Consider the following 17262-nt stretch of genomic DNA (forward strand, 5'->3'; position numbering starts at 1 on the left):
ACCCTCAGTTCTCAATATACAGAACTCAGATAAACCCTCAGCTCTCAATATACAGAACTCAGATAAACCCTCTGCTCTAAATATACAGACCTCAGATAAACCCTCAACTCTCAATATACAGCACTTTGTATATGAGTCTCGCTCTGGGAAAACAGGACTTAATGCATGTGTGGAAAGTGTTGTCGCAGATTAGCCTGTGCAGACTACATAGGCTTATCAGGGACAACCCTTTCTGCCTAGACTGGATTTTCTTTTAGAAGAGACTTCCTTTAAGCTAAAAATTCAATAGAGCACAAGTGTCTCCCTGATTAGCCTAATAATCATGCGAAATTTTTACAAACATGCATTGAACTCCATTTTCCCAGAGCAAGACATACATGAATATCCACTCACGTTGTGTTCCTTGAACTGCGGGTACTTCTGGACGCCATGCTCTTTTCCTGTTCAAGCATCATTCGAAACTTCTTCTCCATGGAGCTTGGTCCCTCCTCGCTCTTCTTGGGGCGGTCCCTGTACAGCTTTAGCTGGGTCTCCTTGTACAGGTTCCTCTGGTCCACGATGCGCACCGCAGGCTTGTGGGTTAGGAAATCATCCTCCTCAACAAACTGATTGGATAATCGCGGGTATTCCTTATCTTTGCTCTAAAACAGAAGGAGTGTACTTACCATATGTATTATCCAATTGATTTATTCCGATTAAGAATCAACCACAATAAGCAGCTTATAAACTTTACAATATTCTGTTACACAATGGCTTCAAAAACAAAGTGTCAAATAGACAAATAGTCTTTGAAAGGACTGTCAAATTAATTGGCGGCAATGTCAAGAAAGTTGAAGCTGTAAGCATATAACATGGGGCAATATCTTGGGAGTTGAAGCTGTAAGAGCATGACATGGGGCAATGTCTAGGAAGTTGGAAGCATATAACATGGGGCAATATCTAGGGAGTTGAAGCTGTAGGAGCATGACATGGGGCAATATCTAGAAAGTTTTAGCTGTAAGAGAATGCGTAGGGCAATATCTAGGGAGTTGAAGCTGTATGAGCATGACATAGGGAAATATCTAGGAAGTTGAAGCTGTAGGAGCATGACATGGGTAAATGTCAAGAAAGTTGAAGCTGTATGAGCATGGCATGGGGCAATGTCTAGAAAGTTGAAGCTGTATGAACATGACATGGGGAAATGTCTAGAAAGTTGAAGCAGCTGCTGTAGGAGCATAACATGGGGCAATGTCTAGAAAGTTGTAGCTGTAGGAGCATGACATTGGGCAATGTCTTAAAAGTTGAAGCTGTAAGAGCATGGGTAGGGCAGTAACTGGAGAATTGAAGCTGTAAGCGTATACCATTCGGCAGTATTTAGGAAGTTGAAGCTGTAAGAGCATGACATGGGGCAATATCTAGAAAGTTGAAGCTGTAGGCATATAACATGGCCCAATATCTAGGGAGTTGAAGCTGTAGGAGAATGACATGGGGCAATATCTAAAAGTTGAAGCTGTAGGCATATAACATGGGCCAATATCTAGGAAGTTGATGCTGTAAGCATATAGCACGGGGCAATTTCTAGGAAGTTGAAGCTGTAGAAGCAAGACATGGGGCTATGTCTAGGGACTTGATGCTGTAAGCATATAGCATGGGGCAATGTCTAGAAAGTTGAAGGTGCAGGGGCATGACATAGGGCAATATCTAGGGAGTTGATGCTGTAAGCATATAGCATGGGGCTATATCTAGAAAGTTGAAGCTGTAGGAGCATGACATGGGGCAATATCTAGGGAGTTGATGCTGTAAGCATATAGCATGGGGCAATTTCTAGGAAGTTAAAGCTGTAGAAGCATGACATGGGGCAATGTTTAGAAAGTTGAAGCTATAGGAGTTGACATGGGACAATATCTAGGGAGTTGATGCTGTAAGGATATAGCATTGAGCAATTTCTATGGAGTTGAAGCTGTAAGCATATAACATGGGGTAATGTCTAGGGAGTTTAAGCCTAATTAAAAAGCCTAATTTGCATTTATTAAAAATCATGATCAATACCATGTGGTCTTTGTAAAATCACAAACAAAATATCTGTGGGGTTTAAAGTAAACTGCTAGACATGAGATGTAACTATACAAATTTGAAAATTGCAGACAAATTTAAATATGACTGACATTGGCATTTTTTATTATATATAAAGCACTTGAAATCCCTCATATTTACTGTAACTTACAATTCTGGTAAGAGGTAACACTTCAGGGGGTGGTATGGGTTTGGGATGGTACACCATGAGACCAGGGCGGTACTGGATTGGCTTCATCTCCACGGCAACAGTCTGTGGTCGGGAAGTGCCGTCTGCTGTAGTTGGTGGGGCGGTCACCATGCCAGGCTGGGGACGTGTAGAGAGAACAAGAGTAAAACTATTCAGACCCTAAGAAATCATAATTTGAGCATGGAAAACCAGGTTTTATGCATGTGCATAAGGGACAATTTCCGCTGGTATTGAATTTTTTGTTTACAGGAAGTCTCTTCGAAACAAAGACTACACAGACTAATCTAGGACAACACTTAAGGCACAAGCATTAAACCCGTTTTCCCAGGCAGGACTAATTTCCATTTATATTAACATTTTAAGGCAATGTAACAACCAAAATCATAAACTTGAAAATATATTTATCCCCAAAACTGATGGTCGTTAATTTCGCTTTATCACAGTAAACATTATTTCAGATATGGCATAAAAAAATTATTGAAAAAGTAGCAATAAGTTGTGCTGTGGACGCAGTATCAGACGATACAAATAAAACGCACATAGTGACCTCGTGACCTAGTTTTTGACCCGGCATGGCCCCATGTTTGAACTTTACCTACACATCATCTAGATACAACCTCTGACCAAGTGTGGTGAAGATCGGATGAAAACTACTTAAAGTAGAGAGCGGATACCATGCTCAATGTTTAAAACACACTAAGTGACCCCGTGATCTAGTTTTTGACCTGCCATGACCCATGTTTGAACTTGGCCTAGACATCATCTAGATACAACTTCTGACCAAGTTTGGTGAAGCTCGGATGAAAACTACTTGAATTAGAGAGCAGACACCATGCTCAATATTTAAAACGCACTAAGTGACCCCGTGACCTAGTTTTTGACCCGACATGACCCATATTCGAACTTTACCTAGACATCATCTAGATACAACATCTGACCAAGTTTGGTGAAGATCGGATCAAAACAACTAGAAATAGAGAGCGGACACTTAATATGGACCGACAGACCAACCGACAGACAGGCTCACTCCTATATACCCCCTAAACTTCGTTTGTGGGGGTATAATTATTCAAATGATAAAATGTTTTTCTCTCCATTTTTAAATGTTGTAACACAAATTAATATCATTAATACATGTATTGTAGATTATCATCAGCATCATGACTTACCCTGCTGTCAGTAGGAGTTACTGATCGGACTCCCTCCCGGGCATCTGAAAGTAAAGAAAGTTGGAGGTAATTAATACTTCATTACGATAATATAATGTATTAAAAAATACATTTACTGGGAATCCACCTTCTTGGAATAAAGAATACAATATAGAACCTTATCAGTTGTCCCCAATTAAAAAAACACACAATACATATGCTATTAAAATTGTGGGTCCCTTAATCCCGTTCAAATTATGTTCTCTCAATAAAAAATGTAATTTTATTTACTAACGAAATATAAGTCTGTTTTCCTTAAAATAAGATGAAAAATTAAAGCCTTTAACAATAATTACGAACACTCATTTGTTCAATCACTGTTGGCATTTATGCCTAAAATGAATATAATTTATGCAATGATTATTTTTAATTTTTCAAATTTATATAACCAACGCAATTAAAATAAAAACACAATAGTTATAAGCACTTCAATAATTGCAGTTGAAACTAAGTTTGAATGTTAGAGATTTAATAGCTGAAGTGCATCACAACTTACTCTCTATGTTAGCAAGCATGGTTGACTCCCTGTAGGTCTCGGCGGTCTGGGTAGGCCGTACAGAAAGTAGAGCTGCCTCGTAGAACTTGTCATACAGATGGTGCACACGGCCAGCCAGCTTGTCTAGCGCTATTTTCTGCATGAACATTTTTACAGGCTGAGAATACGGTATTCAAAGTTGAGCATATGAGCGGCATGTTGAGAAAACTGGGCTTGATGCATGTGCCTAAAGTGTTGTGTCAGATTAGCCTGTTCAGTCCGTACAGGCTAATCTGGGACCACACTCTAGGCACATGCATTATGCCCAGTTTTCTCAGAACACGACTCATATCATTAGAATGTTTATGAAGCTGCAAGAACCTTCTCTTGATATACATAATAATCAAAGCACTGAAGAAACTGAAGTTGTTAGCTAGAGGGTAAACAGAGGGCGCTAAAGAAATGCATTTTGGTATTAACCAAACTTTAGTATTCAAAGAGGACAGTGTCTTCACCGATAAGCTTGTGTGGACTACACAGGTTAATCTGGGACAGCACTTTTTGCACATGAATTTTAACCTTATTTTTTCAGAATGTGGAACTGATAATCCAACATTAAAAGCACAGAAATGCAGGCAACTTACATGGATGTCGTTAACTTCACTTCCTCTTCTTCTTGATCTCCATGGCAACACCTCAAAGCTTCTGCTTGCTGGAATCAACAATCACGCATTATAACTACTTCATACCAGCGATTGAGTCACGTTCTGGGAAAACTGGACTTAATACATGTGCAAACAGTTTCGTCCGAGATAAGCCTGTGCAGTTTGCACAGGCTTTTCTGGGACGAGACTTTACGCCCATGCAATAAATATGGTTTTCCCAAAGTGAGGCTGAACCTAATACTCAAACAGGTCTGATTAATAAACATACTCAATTCATAGGAACACATGTACAAACAAGAGCACCGCATAACGGGTGCAAAGCTCGGCAGCGAAAGCTTGTCAAAATAATTTTTTTTTTTTTTAGAGGTCACAGTGACCTTGACCTTTGACCTAGTGACCCAACAAGAGATGTGTTTGTCAGAAACACAATGCCCCCCACTGCTCCGCATTGAAATAACATTTCTATTTATCATTTGGCAGGTAAAGAAATCATCTCCCTTTAAAGGTTTTTACTTCCCTTGAATAATATGAGATTTATAATTATATAAATTACTTCCCTTGAAAATAATTGTCTGTAACAAATCTCGATTTTTAGAAGCAAATAATTAAAAGCCACTACCGTGACTGTAGACTCACCACTCGAAATGTGCAGCTCCATAAGATACACATGCATGCCAAATATATAAAGTGGCTATGTTCAATATTGAATAATTTTCTCCCTTTTTAAAGCTTATTACTTCCCTTAAATCTGTATTTTTTACCATAGACCGTAAAGGATGACTTTGACCTTGACCTTTAACCACAATTTGTTTGTCAGAAACACAATGCCGCCCACTGCGCCGCTTTGATTTATTTAACAAAAATATATACGTGGGCAGGTCAGATAACTTTGTCTATTTAAAGCTTATTACTTCCCTTGACTTTGTTTTTTTTCTACCCTAAACCTTGAAGGATGATGTTCACCTTGAAATTTTACCACTCAAAATGTGCAGCTCCATGAGATACACATGCATGCCAAATATCAAGGTGCTATCTTCAATATTTAAAAAGTTATGGCCAATGTTAAGATTTTAGCATGACGCCTAAGGCGGATGGCGGACGACGAGCTGGCTATGACAATAGCTCGGGTTTTCTCCGAAAACAGCCTCGCTTATAATAACTGACCCAAGAACTACTAAAGTTCTCACTCTTAAACTTCATCTCCACTTAAAATTATTTTCTTCAATGTTCAAAATCAAGTTTGAGTTGAGGAATTGAAGCATACGTTTCTCTAGGAATGTTCCAGGCACTGCAAGGCCCACATTGTGGTAGGAGAGAGGGTTGATCTCGAGTAGCGCCTCCGAGTGTTCTGAGTACTCAAACCTGTGGTGCTCCGACAGCCAGTAGTCTCGACTCTTGTCCACCTCGAGTTGGTCACCCGCCCCGGCAGATGTGTTTGTCAGCGCTGTCAGCTCCTTCACTGTGTAATGAGAGATAAGACTACACACATTTGATTCAAAGTTTAACCCTTTCCTTCATAAGAAGCAAAGTGAAAATGGCTTTTGCAACCAGCAAAAGACCAAAACAGCCTGCGAGTAACTCCGAGTCTGTTCAGGTTGAATGCTATTTGATGCTCATCAGTAGCTAAGGGTTGAAAAATAAAGCATTTAAAATTTGAATTATGTAACAAAGGTATACAAGTAAATTTATCTTTCTTAGTTACTACAAATGCGTCAAATTATGTAACTAAGTGGTATACAAAAGGGTTAATAGTCCCCATAAACCTTAACCAAACAAGCCAGAAAAAAAAAAAATTGATATTTAACACAACCTAATAATGGCTTTGAAACAAGCTTAAGTAATATTTAACTTGCAAAACTGCTACAATCATAATTATATTGGAAACCTAAGCTAACTGTGAGAATCGACTGACTTCACATTCTCTATGTTTTTTACAAATATTAGATATTTTTTTTACATGTTCCAAATTGAATGTTTACAATGTAAAAACTATTTGTTACTTCACTCCAGCATATATTTTTTTAGACCAAGAAAATAATAATAGAAACAAGTTGATATGGTCTTAAAGGCTACAAAGCTTTCTACGATGAAAGACTTCAATATGACAAGATGCAAACTGTAATGATGAAAAAAAGAATAATGTTGTGAATAGCTAGACATAATTATTTCTGGGACAAGTATGGATTGTAAATGCAGTAAATGAATTTACTTAGATCTTTTACTATTGGAAAATACAATGCCTTTCATGCTCATATGCTGACCATTTATATTCATATTGCACAATTGAGATATAATAATACCCATATAAAAAGCCTAATTGGAAATGAAGAATAAAGTTTATGTTCCAAATATTAAATTCAGAACTTATTAGTCGACATTTAATCAATTCAAATGGGAAAATGCTGAAAATATAAAAAATCAATATCATTCATACAATTGCATACAATGACAGTCTAACTTCTAAAGTGAAGGCTGTCACAGAATTGCTATGAACATGAAATGAGCCTTCAATAAAGTATTCAAAACCATTCAAATAGCTGCAAAGTCTGCATACTAGAATATATGCAATATTTCGCAGCTTTGTCATAATTGGTCACTTTGTTTAAAATATGGATCACTAGCTTTTGATAGGTCTATAATTTCTCCATTGCCAAGAATAAGTACACACAAGGTGTCTAAAATAAAAGAAATATCTGCCCAATAAAACTGTATTAACCCACACAGTATCTATTATACAGTCTTTTGGAATTGGCAGTAGGGCACACACTGCATACATGTAACATACAGCTGGGTTAACATGATCACCATTCACCTGGGGCACTTAAAGCAAGTTTGACAACATTACCAAAGCTGGGTAAGGAAAAAATTGGCAGGGCACACTTGTATTTAAATAAAAACTGTATTTGTTGACTTTTTTCTCCAAAGTCTTCATGGTATAATAAGCATTAGATTCACACAACATAAGATGTAATATTTTGTTCAAAAGCATACACAGTATTGAAGCAATTAAAGCTAACACAGATCTATGTTATATTAATTCATATTTGAAATTTGTTGGCATTATAACATTTGATATGAGAAGTGATTAGCTAAAAAATAACTACATAATGTTAAATCCTTACATGTTATATTATACAGAATCACAATCCACAAATACTTTAAGTCATTTCATTATGCACATTGACACAGGTAAATAAAGCAGCGTTGTTTTATACGTCCGTAACCACACACTCACTCACTCACCTGATACATGGTCACGGAAAGTGACCCTACGCAAGCCTGATAAATCCATTCAATTGAACCAATATTACTTATACTAACAGAAAAAAGTCAATTTCTATGAGTAATGGATAAATGGCAAATACACCATAATGGACTATATAATATATCACAAATGTTTTATAACACAGGTTGATGTTTAAGAATGACTGATAAATAAAATTAGTATAATAAATACAAATTTTATCAACTCAATACAACATACCGATTTTCACGAAGACAGATTTTGCATAAAGTTTGCACTTTTTGATAGTTATATCACATAACAATTGAGATAAATAAATTGAAGAGTACAAATATAAGAATATTTTACAAAAGACAAACACATATGTGGCAAATGCAAAAGCAATTCATCTTTATGCATGAAATACATGTGACTGTTTCAGTTGGAATCTGTAGTAAAATTAAAATACAAGTGTAAAAGTTCCAACAAAATGTATGACAAATGTATACACTTTGACACATGTAAATGGACTGAGAAACATTAAAAAAAACTAAATCAAAAAAATAAAATACATGTCAATAGCTAATTATACTTAAATATGAATAGGAAAGAACAAAAAAGGTAAACCTTTAAAGAATCACTATCATTGGCAACAGATTTTGCAACTGGTAACCATGGACACTTACCTCGTCTGCCTTGTTTTGGGGTCATAATAGTGACACTTTTTTCTTTTGGAACTTCAGTGATAAAAGTTGGATCTGAAAGAGTAAAGTTAATCTGGCTATTGGCTGTATTTTTATCATTCAGGTCTAGTTGTGGCTCTCATTGTCAACACAAATGATTAAATGGTGAAAGATTTGCATTCCTAGTTGTACAACAATTTAATGTAGCAGATACCATTTTTTATAAGCTAAGAGCAAAATATCATAATATACATGAGCAAAACAATACGGGGAAAACGATCATGGTAATAGTGTTGTATCAAACTCAATAATTCGAAACACCCCTTTGGGACTGAATGCTATTGTATACATAATGGAGATACCATATCAGATCGTGGCACCTGTTATAGTCAGATTGTGAACAGGTTACAATTAAGACACCCATTATATCATATCTAAGCCTGAAATCTCAGAGAAATGGGAAGTCAGTTATTATGTGTTGCCAATGCCACGCTCATACTGGATCACATGACAATGGAGCTGTAGCCAAAGGAACATTTTTCTCAATACCAAAGGTCAGAATGAGACATGTTTTTTTTTAACAATGAAATGTTCGGAAGCATATTGGTACGGCTTTTATTTCATTCAATAGCTATGACAGTAAAACAGCAAAGGAAGCATTACTTTTTTCATAAATGGCAGTAACTGCAACCATATTCCATCATTTGTACATGATGTATCCAAGTATAGATGTATGTGAGCAGCATGTTTGTAAACGATATACATGTGCCAGGAAACTTGTCTAAACAAAAATAGACAATGATGCTGAAAAAACAAACAGAGATGAACCTAATTGTTCTGAATAGCCCCAAAATTAACACATTTCTATTGCTCAGAAGCTCTATTTCAATATTGATCTTCCACTTTCAGCAAATGGAAACTAGTTTTTAACCCGGCATTACCCATATTCGAACTTGACCTAGACATCATCTAGATACAACATCTGACCAAGTTTGGTGAAGATCGGATGAAAACTACTTGAATTAGAGAGCTGACACTTAATACGGACCGACAGACTGACCGACAGACAAGCTCACTCCTATATACCCCCATAAACTTTGTTTGTGGGGGTATAATTAAAGCTGATGTACAAAGCAATATGATTGGTCAATATGTTGTGGGGCTGTGACACAGCTTTGACTACAGACAAGATACAAACCTTGTGTATTCTGGCTGTATTCACTATATGGGCTCTCTGACCGCTCGGACACCTCACTGCGTTCTGATGCTACACTATGTACAGAGATCTCACTCTTCTCTCTCTCTATACCAGCTGTTTCATTGGGCAGGGACAGGTGAACCATGGCAACAGCAGGAGCAGCCTCCTTCTGGTCTATAACCTGGCCTGCTGAGGTATCCGCCTGAGAGAAAATCCATTTGTTAGTTACGATATCAACCACGCTATGAGAAAACTCAGTTAGATGCATGTGCCCACAGTGTTGTCCCAGATTAGCCTGTGCAGCCTGCACAGGCTTTTCAAGGATGACACAGTCTGCCTAAACTGGATTTGCACTTATAAGAGACTTCCTTATAACGAAACAAAAAAATAAAAGGGAAGGGGTCGTCCCAAATTAGCATGTGCAGACTTAACTGGCTAATCAGGGACAACCTTTTATGCACATGCATTAAGCCTCATTTTCCCAGAACAAGGGTGATATGAATAGATTATAATCATTTAAGTCATCTTACCTACCATTCAGTTTCAGAAAAGCAACAAAGAACAAGCCATTTGTTCATGGCATACTTAAACATGAATAGAAATAACTTCTTAATAAATCCCATGTATTTCAAATAATAAAATTAACACCAAATAGTATTGCTTGGATCGTCTTAATGACCAAGAGTCTTGAGGTTACCTCTTCTGTATGAGGAGATTCAGGTGCCTCTGAACCTTCTGATGTTTCTCTCTGTGGCACCGCACACCCCTGGGGCACTGCAAACGCCTGGGAAACGGCATACCCCTGGTCCCCTCCAGGTCCCGGGCAAGGATCGGCTGTCCCTGCAGGCCCTTTACCACTGTATTCACTCCCTGACCTGCTGACAGATCCTGCAGATTGGTAAGAATCTGACACTGGGGAGTCTCCATGGGGTCTTGTCACCTGCTTCTGACCACCTTGGGCCTTTGTCAATGAAGTCCCACCATAAGGTTCTGGGCTAGACCCAGACTGTGTTGAGTGAGAATGTGGCGACTCAGAAACAACCTAAAAAGTAATAAAAACATCGACATTGAAATTCAGTTAACAAACATGTTCACAGATTTGAAAACTTTCATTAAATGTATTTATTAACAAATCAATAATAGTGTCAGCTTCATTTGCTTGGTTGAAAAAAATGCATATTTTTTTTTAGTTTATGACAATTAACTAAAGAAAGTAATTTTGAAAAACTGTGAAAAATTACCTTAAAATTAATCTTATTTTAGATATCTGTTTAAGAAAAGCATAATCCTCTTAACCCATTTAAGCCTAGTGGACTCTCCCATCCTTCTAAATTGGATCAATTTATTTCCAAAATTAGGGATGTCTAGTATATTTATTTCTTTATTTAGAATATTTCTTACAGATATTCCTTTGAGCAAACAGCGCAGACCCTGATGAGACGCCGCATAATGCGGCGTCTCATCTGGGTCTACGCTGTTTGCCAAGACCTTTTTTCTAGATGCTAGGCATAAATGGGTTAAACAAGTAAATTTTTAGCTTCCAAGTAACGGTTTCGTTGTTTTCACTAGATACTTGTTCTACACAGGAACCCGACTTTAAAAAGGTCTAAAAATCAAATGCTTTTCACACAATGATTACTAAGTTAGTATGATTCCACAATTTATACAATTGCTTTCCATCAATGAAGTTGTAAAAAAATACACCCACACATTATTACAAACTGCCGTGTATTTTCAAGAAAAGATTTAACATCTATATTTCGTAAGTTTGTATAGTGAAACATATTTGTTTTTCATTATTTGAAGAGATACCTTGTGAGACACAATAGGTCCTGATATAGGTGGAAATCCATGCATGGCATGCAGAGCAGGGGGAGGCCCACTGCTGTCTGAATCAGAGTCACTGTCCCCCATGCCAGGCCCCTGCCCCCTGCCTGGGGCCCCAAACTGTTGATGGGGCATCACAAAGGAACCACCATCTACAACAGACATGGACGCACACATTTATCAATTTAGTATTTAATCATTGGGGGGTGGGGGGAATAAAGTCACTCAATGAACCTGTGAACAAGACATGTGTCCATTGGGCACCAATGCCCCCCCCCCCCCCATTCCGCATTTGTCTCAAACTTTACTTATGTAAAAATCAGCTGTTTTATGCACATATTTGACTTTTGACCCCAAAGTGTGACCTCTGAGGTAGGGAGACAGGTGATAAAACAAACACTTCACCTCCTCCTCTTCATGGGGTTCATTAGTAGTATGTTATATGAAATTGCATGATAAATGATGACAAAGTTACAGTCTTGACAAGGTGTTTTATTATCAAAATTTGACCTTTATCCTCAAAGTGTAAAATCGACTTTTGAGGTAAGAGACAAGCTACACATGACATGTAACCTTATGATGGTTTAGTTATTTTTAAATACATCAATATATGGCAAAGTTATGGCTAAGACAGCAATGTCAAGCTGTTATATGACTGTATTTGACCTATAACCTTGAACTTTGGAGTAGGGAGAGAAAGTTACACTCAATTATTACACTCAATACGTCTTCTTGTGAGGAGGGGGGTCATAAAAAGCAGCACTAAAGTATCAGTATCTATTAGAATGAAATAAAACCAACAACAATTTACAAAATACCTGAGGATGGAGTGTCCGCCATTCCATGTCTAGCTTGCTGTGGATATGCAGGACAATCCGAGCCTGACTCACTAGGGGAGATCACCCCAGCCCTGTGTGTGGTGTCAGACTTGTATGCGATGGAACCGTTCCTGCCCATCCTCTGGGGACCAGGCATGTAACCCCCCTCACCTTCACTGTCGCTGTCTGTGGCAGTCCCTAGGCGGGAATGAAACGCAGACCTGTCAGGAGAGCGGTGAGATTTCTTTGGTTTCTGGTATGGTTGACCCTAAAAACAGCATATGATTAAAATACACAATAAGGCCTCAGTAGTTGCAAGTTGTACTAGTAATCTTAAACAAAATGAAGCAAAAAAAATGGTGGAACTTGAAAATGTATGTTGCATTGTGTATTACAAATTAAAAAAATATCTTAATATTGATTTAAATTAAACATGAGTTATGATCTGCAAAAAAGGGGTTTAATGCATGTGCAAAAAGCGCCATCTCACATTGGTCTGTGCAGCTCTTGACTTCCTTTTAACAAAAATTCTATTTAAGCCGAAAATGTCGTTCCTGATAAGCCTGTGCAGACTGCATAAACTAATCTAGGACCAAACATATTGCACATGCATTAAGCCCCATTTTCACAGAGCAAAGGCTCATATCTAAAATCAGTTAATGGGATCCATACCCGCAGCCTTGCTTTGCCACAAAGCAGCCCCATGCGGTCCTCAAGCCACATGACTCTCTTCCTGGCCTCATTGATGTCACCCTCCTGCTTCTCCAGGGCTTCTTCCAACTCATTACGTGCAAACTGGAGCTCAGCGTTAACCTTCGTTAGCACCTGCAGGGTAAATTGTAACTAAAGAACTAGGTAAAACTTAACGCCTGTGTAGTACATGCTAACTTGGTTAGTAAGGAATGTCAACACTTGCATTGTACATCATATATTTTGTCTGACAGGCATATGATTAATACCATGAGAAACAAGTTGAAAACATGCACTGCATTTTTTCCTTTAAATTTAGGCCCACATATTGCCCCATTTCCAATCACAAAAAGTATATATTTTGTCCTAATGAATTAAAAAAAAAAAATAATTCAAATGTTCAGTTCTTCTCTCTTTCAATTTCAGATGAGTTGAAATACATCCACAAACTTCACTATTATCCACAAATAATATAGGTTTTACAGTATGAGTAATTTGTCTTGAGCTTCACCTTGGAACAAAAAGTCTTCAAAGAAATCTGTTTTATGTGTCAGCTCATCAATATAAATGTATTACCTGAAATACAAGCATTGACTTTTCCGTTTTATCTCTTGCCTCCTGGACCTCATTTCGCAATCTCTCAATATCTTCTGTAGTCCTGGCAACATCGAGGTCAGATAGAGCTTTCTTTAAGTCAAGCTGGTTTTTCTTGACTGTTTCAATCTGCAAAATAAATGCATCAATCCTCATTTTATTGCAATATCTTACTAAACAAGTCTGTAGTATTTACATAAAATAACAAAACATATACATGTTGATGTTCAAAGTGAATAGCATATGACACTTGTCAAGTTTGCTGCAGGTTTTATCATTTCATGAAACCCTATGCATAGTCCCATGTGATATTTAACCCACAGTAATTATGTCTTCGTTACAATTAGCAAGTGTAAATACCTACTGAGGACAATCATCATTATATTATCATTGTAAATTTTAACTTTTGAAAAATACATGTTTTGAAATCCTGGTTGCAATAAAACAAAGTTTAAATGATTATGTGATGCAATAAACCTGCTCCTCTAGAAGGATGTCTGATCGATGATGCACTGAATAATTCGATTGCAGCCCCAGCCCACTTTTTAAAGTGAGTGGCCTCTCCATAGTTCACTGGGTTTGTTTGTTTGGGCCAATAGTGCCAGCACCTCCTTAGCACAATGGTGTAGCAGTCTGTTCTGGGCCTTGTCCAGATAACATCTTATTACATTCTATGCTGAAATTGTTTTTAAGATTAATTGACTATTCAATGGAACTATCATGGACGAACCATCTTTCGAACCTCTTAAATGTTGATACGTCAAATATAGTGACGATTTAGATTGAAAATAGTGAAACATAATAATAGGAACTCTTTTTGATAAATAACCTACATGGCTGGCGACTTTAATTGTTATGTTAATCCTCTTTTGATAACATATTCCAGCACCACTATATCATGTAAAACTTTCAATGCCGCCCTAACAACAAGTACCTGCTTTCGAACCCTTCAGTGTACACCCATAAAAATTTATTCGCCCCATGATTTGACCATGGTCAGGTGACTTATTACAGCAGCCGATTTGTTTAAATTATCAAGCAAAAATGAGAACGAAAATAAGACCATTTTTTATAAGTTTTTTGAAAATCATTACATATGTAAAAGCATTAAGGAATACGGGTACTATGATCTTTATGTGTTTTATGATTAATCAACTTATTCTACAGGCTTTTGACGCATTTTCGTTGATTTGCCGCTACGTGCAAGTCTGCATAAACAAATTACTTATAAACAAAAAATGGTGACAAAGTGCCTGTGCGCGCATGCGTATGAAATGTAAACAAATGAAGGGTTGGAAAAGAGGTGAGGTTCGAGAAGAGGTACTTTAACGATACAACACTGCATTTAATTATAGTCATTTTTGATATTCATTGCCATACCTTTGAAAACAATATTTTAAATACAAAACAAAATAAGATTTTAGTAACACTGGAGCCTGTGTTCACGAAAATTGAAATAGGCCATGAAACATAAATATACACTTTTATTATGCTTGAAAATGTCAGGATGAATTGAGCATTTTTGCAGGTTTTGATAGTGGCCTATGAAAAGCCTACTGCAATGTTGTTGTTTTAAATTTAATTAAAATTTGGGGGAACATATGCATTAAAATAAAATCATATTTTATTGATTCTACCTGGTTTCTTATAAAATAATGTATATAATGGTTATACCGTTATTGCATGTTATTGTAAAAGATAAATCTTGTGCAGATAACCATACCAGCTAGCAACATGCAAACTTCCGGTACCCGGTGTCGGTAATAAATCTAACACGTGCAAAATGTCTGCTTATTTTCACTCCATTGTCCAACAAAGACTAAGTTAATTTATTAAAGGTCGATAAAATATTTAATCAATAAGAACGATATTTTAATACAATTTTTTAATTATATCATCATGCATTGTTAGAATAAGTCGAAAGGAACGTAAATTTAATTTCAGAAAAGAGGATCTTGCTTGTCAGTGTAGTGTAACCTGTGATACAATTTGTGGCGATTAACCTCATATACTTCCTTTTCCGGTAATATTCACTTCAGGTATGAGTCAAAATCAAACGAGCTATTAAATCGACGATTATCTAACAAATAACATATAATCCATTACTTTATGTATGGACGTTAGATACCTTAATGTATTTGCTTTTGTCGGAATTGTCAAAATTTCATTAAATCATTCGCACCGTTGAGAATTTTGAGCAGTAAACAAACATCCCACTTTTGTTGTTGTTGGAATACAAAGTAAGCTGTGTCACTTTGTGCAAGTCCTTCCAGTTTTCATTGTGCAAGTGGAAAACGTACAATGATTGCTTAGATTTGTTGGTTGAACTTAACATTTCAAAGCTTCACAGGCAGACTCTGAAATGATGTCTACAAACGATTGTTTGGTTCCTCTACAAAGTGGGTTCAAGAAGAACACAGATGGCTTTGTCATTATTTCTTACAAGATCCAAAACCTGTAAAAAGAAATCAGTTAAGAATATAGATAGGGAACTGCAAGATTTAAAGGGTGCTGTAGGTTTCGGTAAATGACAAGTACGGCAAATTGGATTTCTATAGTAAATGCCATGGAGGTTTCGTTAAATTGGTTTTTATAGAGGTGGTATACCTACAATGAGGTGTTAATGACACATGTTATTGGCTTACAATAACATCAGGGGCATATATTTGCAAACTGTGGATTAATTTTGAGTTTAGTAATAAATGCTATGCCTTCGCCAGCAGACTCGAATGAATACACTGTGAATTAGCAACCTGCTGTGGTGATCCCTATCTTATCAGCTTAATACACAGGCACCTGGCTATTGTATTGGGATTTACAGCCAAAATAACTGATTTCATTTTTTGTCTGAACAAATCCGTTGTATAAAAAAAACCTAACTGATTAACTTTGTAATGTTTTATTTACCATATATTATAAATAAGACACATTTAAAACATGGATACAATATAGTTATATAGGACATATTTGAATCATTTCATTAAAAAAAAAGGGCGTAGTCACATATGAATCAGATACCAGGGATCATATTTTCCCGCAACATCATTCGGTCCGGATATAAATTCGGAAAGTGTCCGAAAAATGTATGTCCGAAATCATGACAAATTACGTTAAAATATATACCATTGATTTTGCCATTCATGAAGGTGGGATAATAAATGTACAAGTAAAATTCCATCAGGCATTTTTTTAAACGGAACGAGTTTTCTCAACTGGTTTTATCATTTGCTATTTCATTGTTGTTTCGTGTGCTGTTTTATCAGACTTTTTCATCGATGTCAATATTTAATCTGTGTTAGTCTATACCGATGTTTTAAATTGTTGTCGACTCCATAATAGCTTACAAACATGCACTGAACCAAACAAACGTCTGTGCGTAGGTTAGCTACTGACAATAACAAATCAAATAATAAAGAAATAATTCGTGTGCATTATAGTTTGTTGTCAAATAACCCACGGCTGATAGTTTAGATGCATAGGGATTTAATCGCGATAGCGAAACATTTGAAACCACGCATTGAATTTTCCGGTCGTGAGTTATTCAACAACAAAGTATAAAGTACACGAATTATTATCGATTCTTACAAAGTTTTAATAAAGATTAATTCAATGCATAATATTTTTCTTGTGAACTATTTT

At 36.7% G+C, this 17262-nt stretch overlaps 1 protein-coding gene across 12 annotated transcripts in view; it reads right to left on the reverse strand.

The window, feature by feature from the left end:
- LOC127865911 (uncharacterized) overlaps positions 1 to 15389 on the reverse strand; it is a 44488-nt gene extending 29099 nt beyond the window's left edge. For all 12 annotated transcript variants that reach the window (XM_052405987.1, XM_052405985.1, XM_052405986.1 and 9 more), the window contains exons 1-16: positions 15298 to 15389; positions 14101 to 14299; positions 13606 to 13752; positions 13012 to 13164; positions 12340 to 12607; positions 11507 to 11673; positions 10392 to 10736; positions 9695 to 9896; positions 8500 to 8571; positions 7834 to 7869; positions 5855 to 6049; positions 4570 to 4637; positions 3947 to 4082; positions 3412 to 3455; positions 2204 to 2359; positions 394 to 641 (exon numbers count right to left, since the gene is read on the reverse strand). In XM_052405987.1, coding sequence (XP_052261947.1) covers positions 394 to 641; positions 2204 to 2359; positions 3412 to 3455; positions 3947 to 4082; positions 4570 to 4637; positions 5855 to 6049; positions 7834 to 7869; positions 8500 to 8571; positions 9695 to 9896; positions 10392 to 10736; positions 11507 to 11673; positions 12340 to 12607; positions 13012 to 13164; positions 13606 to 13752; positions 14101 to 14190 — 2327 coding nt within the window. In that variant the 5' untranslated portion in view covers positions 14191 to 14299; positions 15298 to 15389. The remainder of the gene's footprint in view (positions 1 to 393; positions 642 to 2203; positions 2360 to 3411; positions 3456 to 3946; positions 4083 to 4569; positions 4638 to 5854; positions 6050 to 7833; positions 7870 to 8499; positions 8572 to 9694; positions 9897 to 10391; positions 10737 to 11506; positions 11674 to 12339; positions 12608 to 13011; positions 13165 to 13605; positions 13753 to 14100; positions 14300 to 15297) is intronic.
- Between the last annotated feature and the right edge of the window lie 1873 nt (positions 15390 to 17262).

This window comes from Dreissena polymorpha, chromosome 2 (genome assembly GCF_020536995.1).
Source record: "Dreissena polymorpha isolate Duluth1 chromosome 2, UMN_Dpol_1.0, whole genome shotgun sequence".
Taxonomy (NCBI): domain Eukaryota; kingdom Metazoa; phylum Mollusca; class Bivalvia; order Myida; family Dreissenidae; genus Dreissena; species Dreissena polymorpha.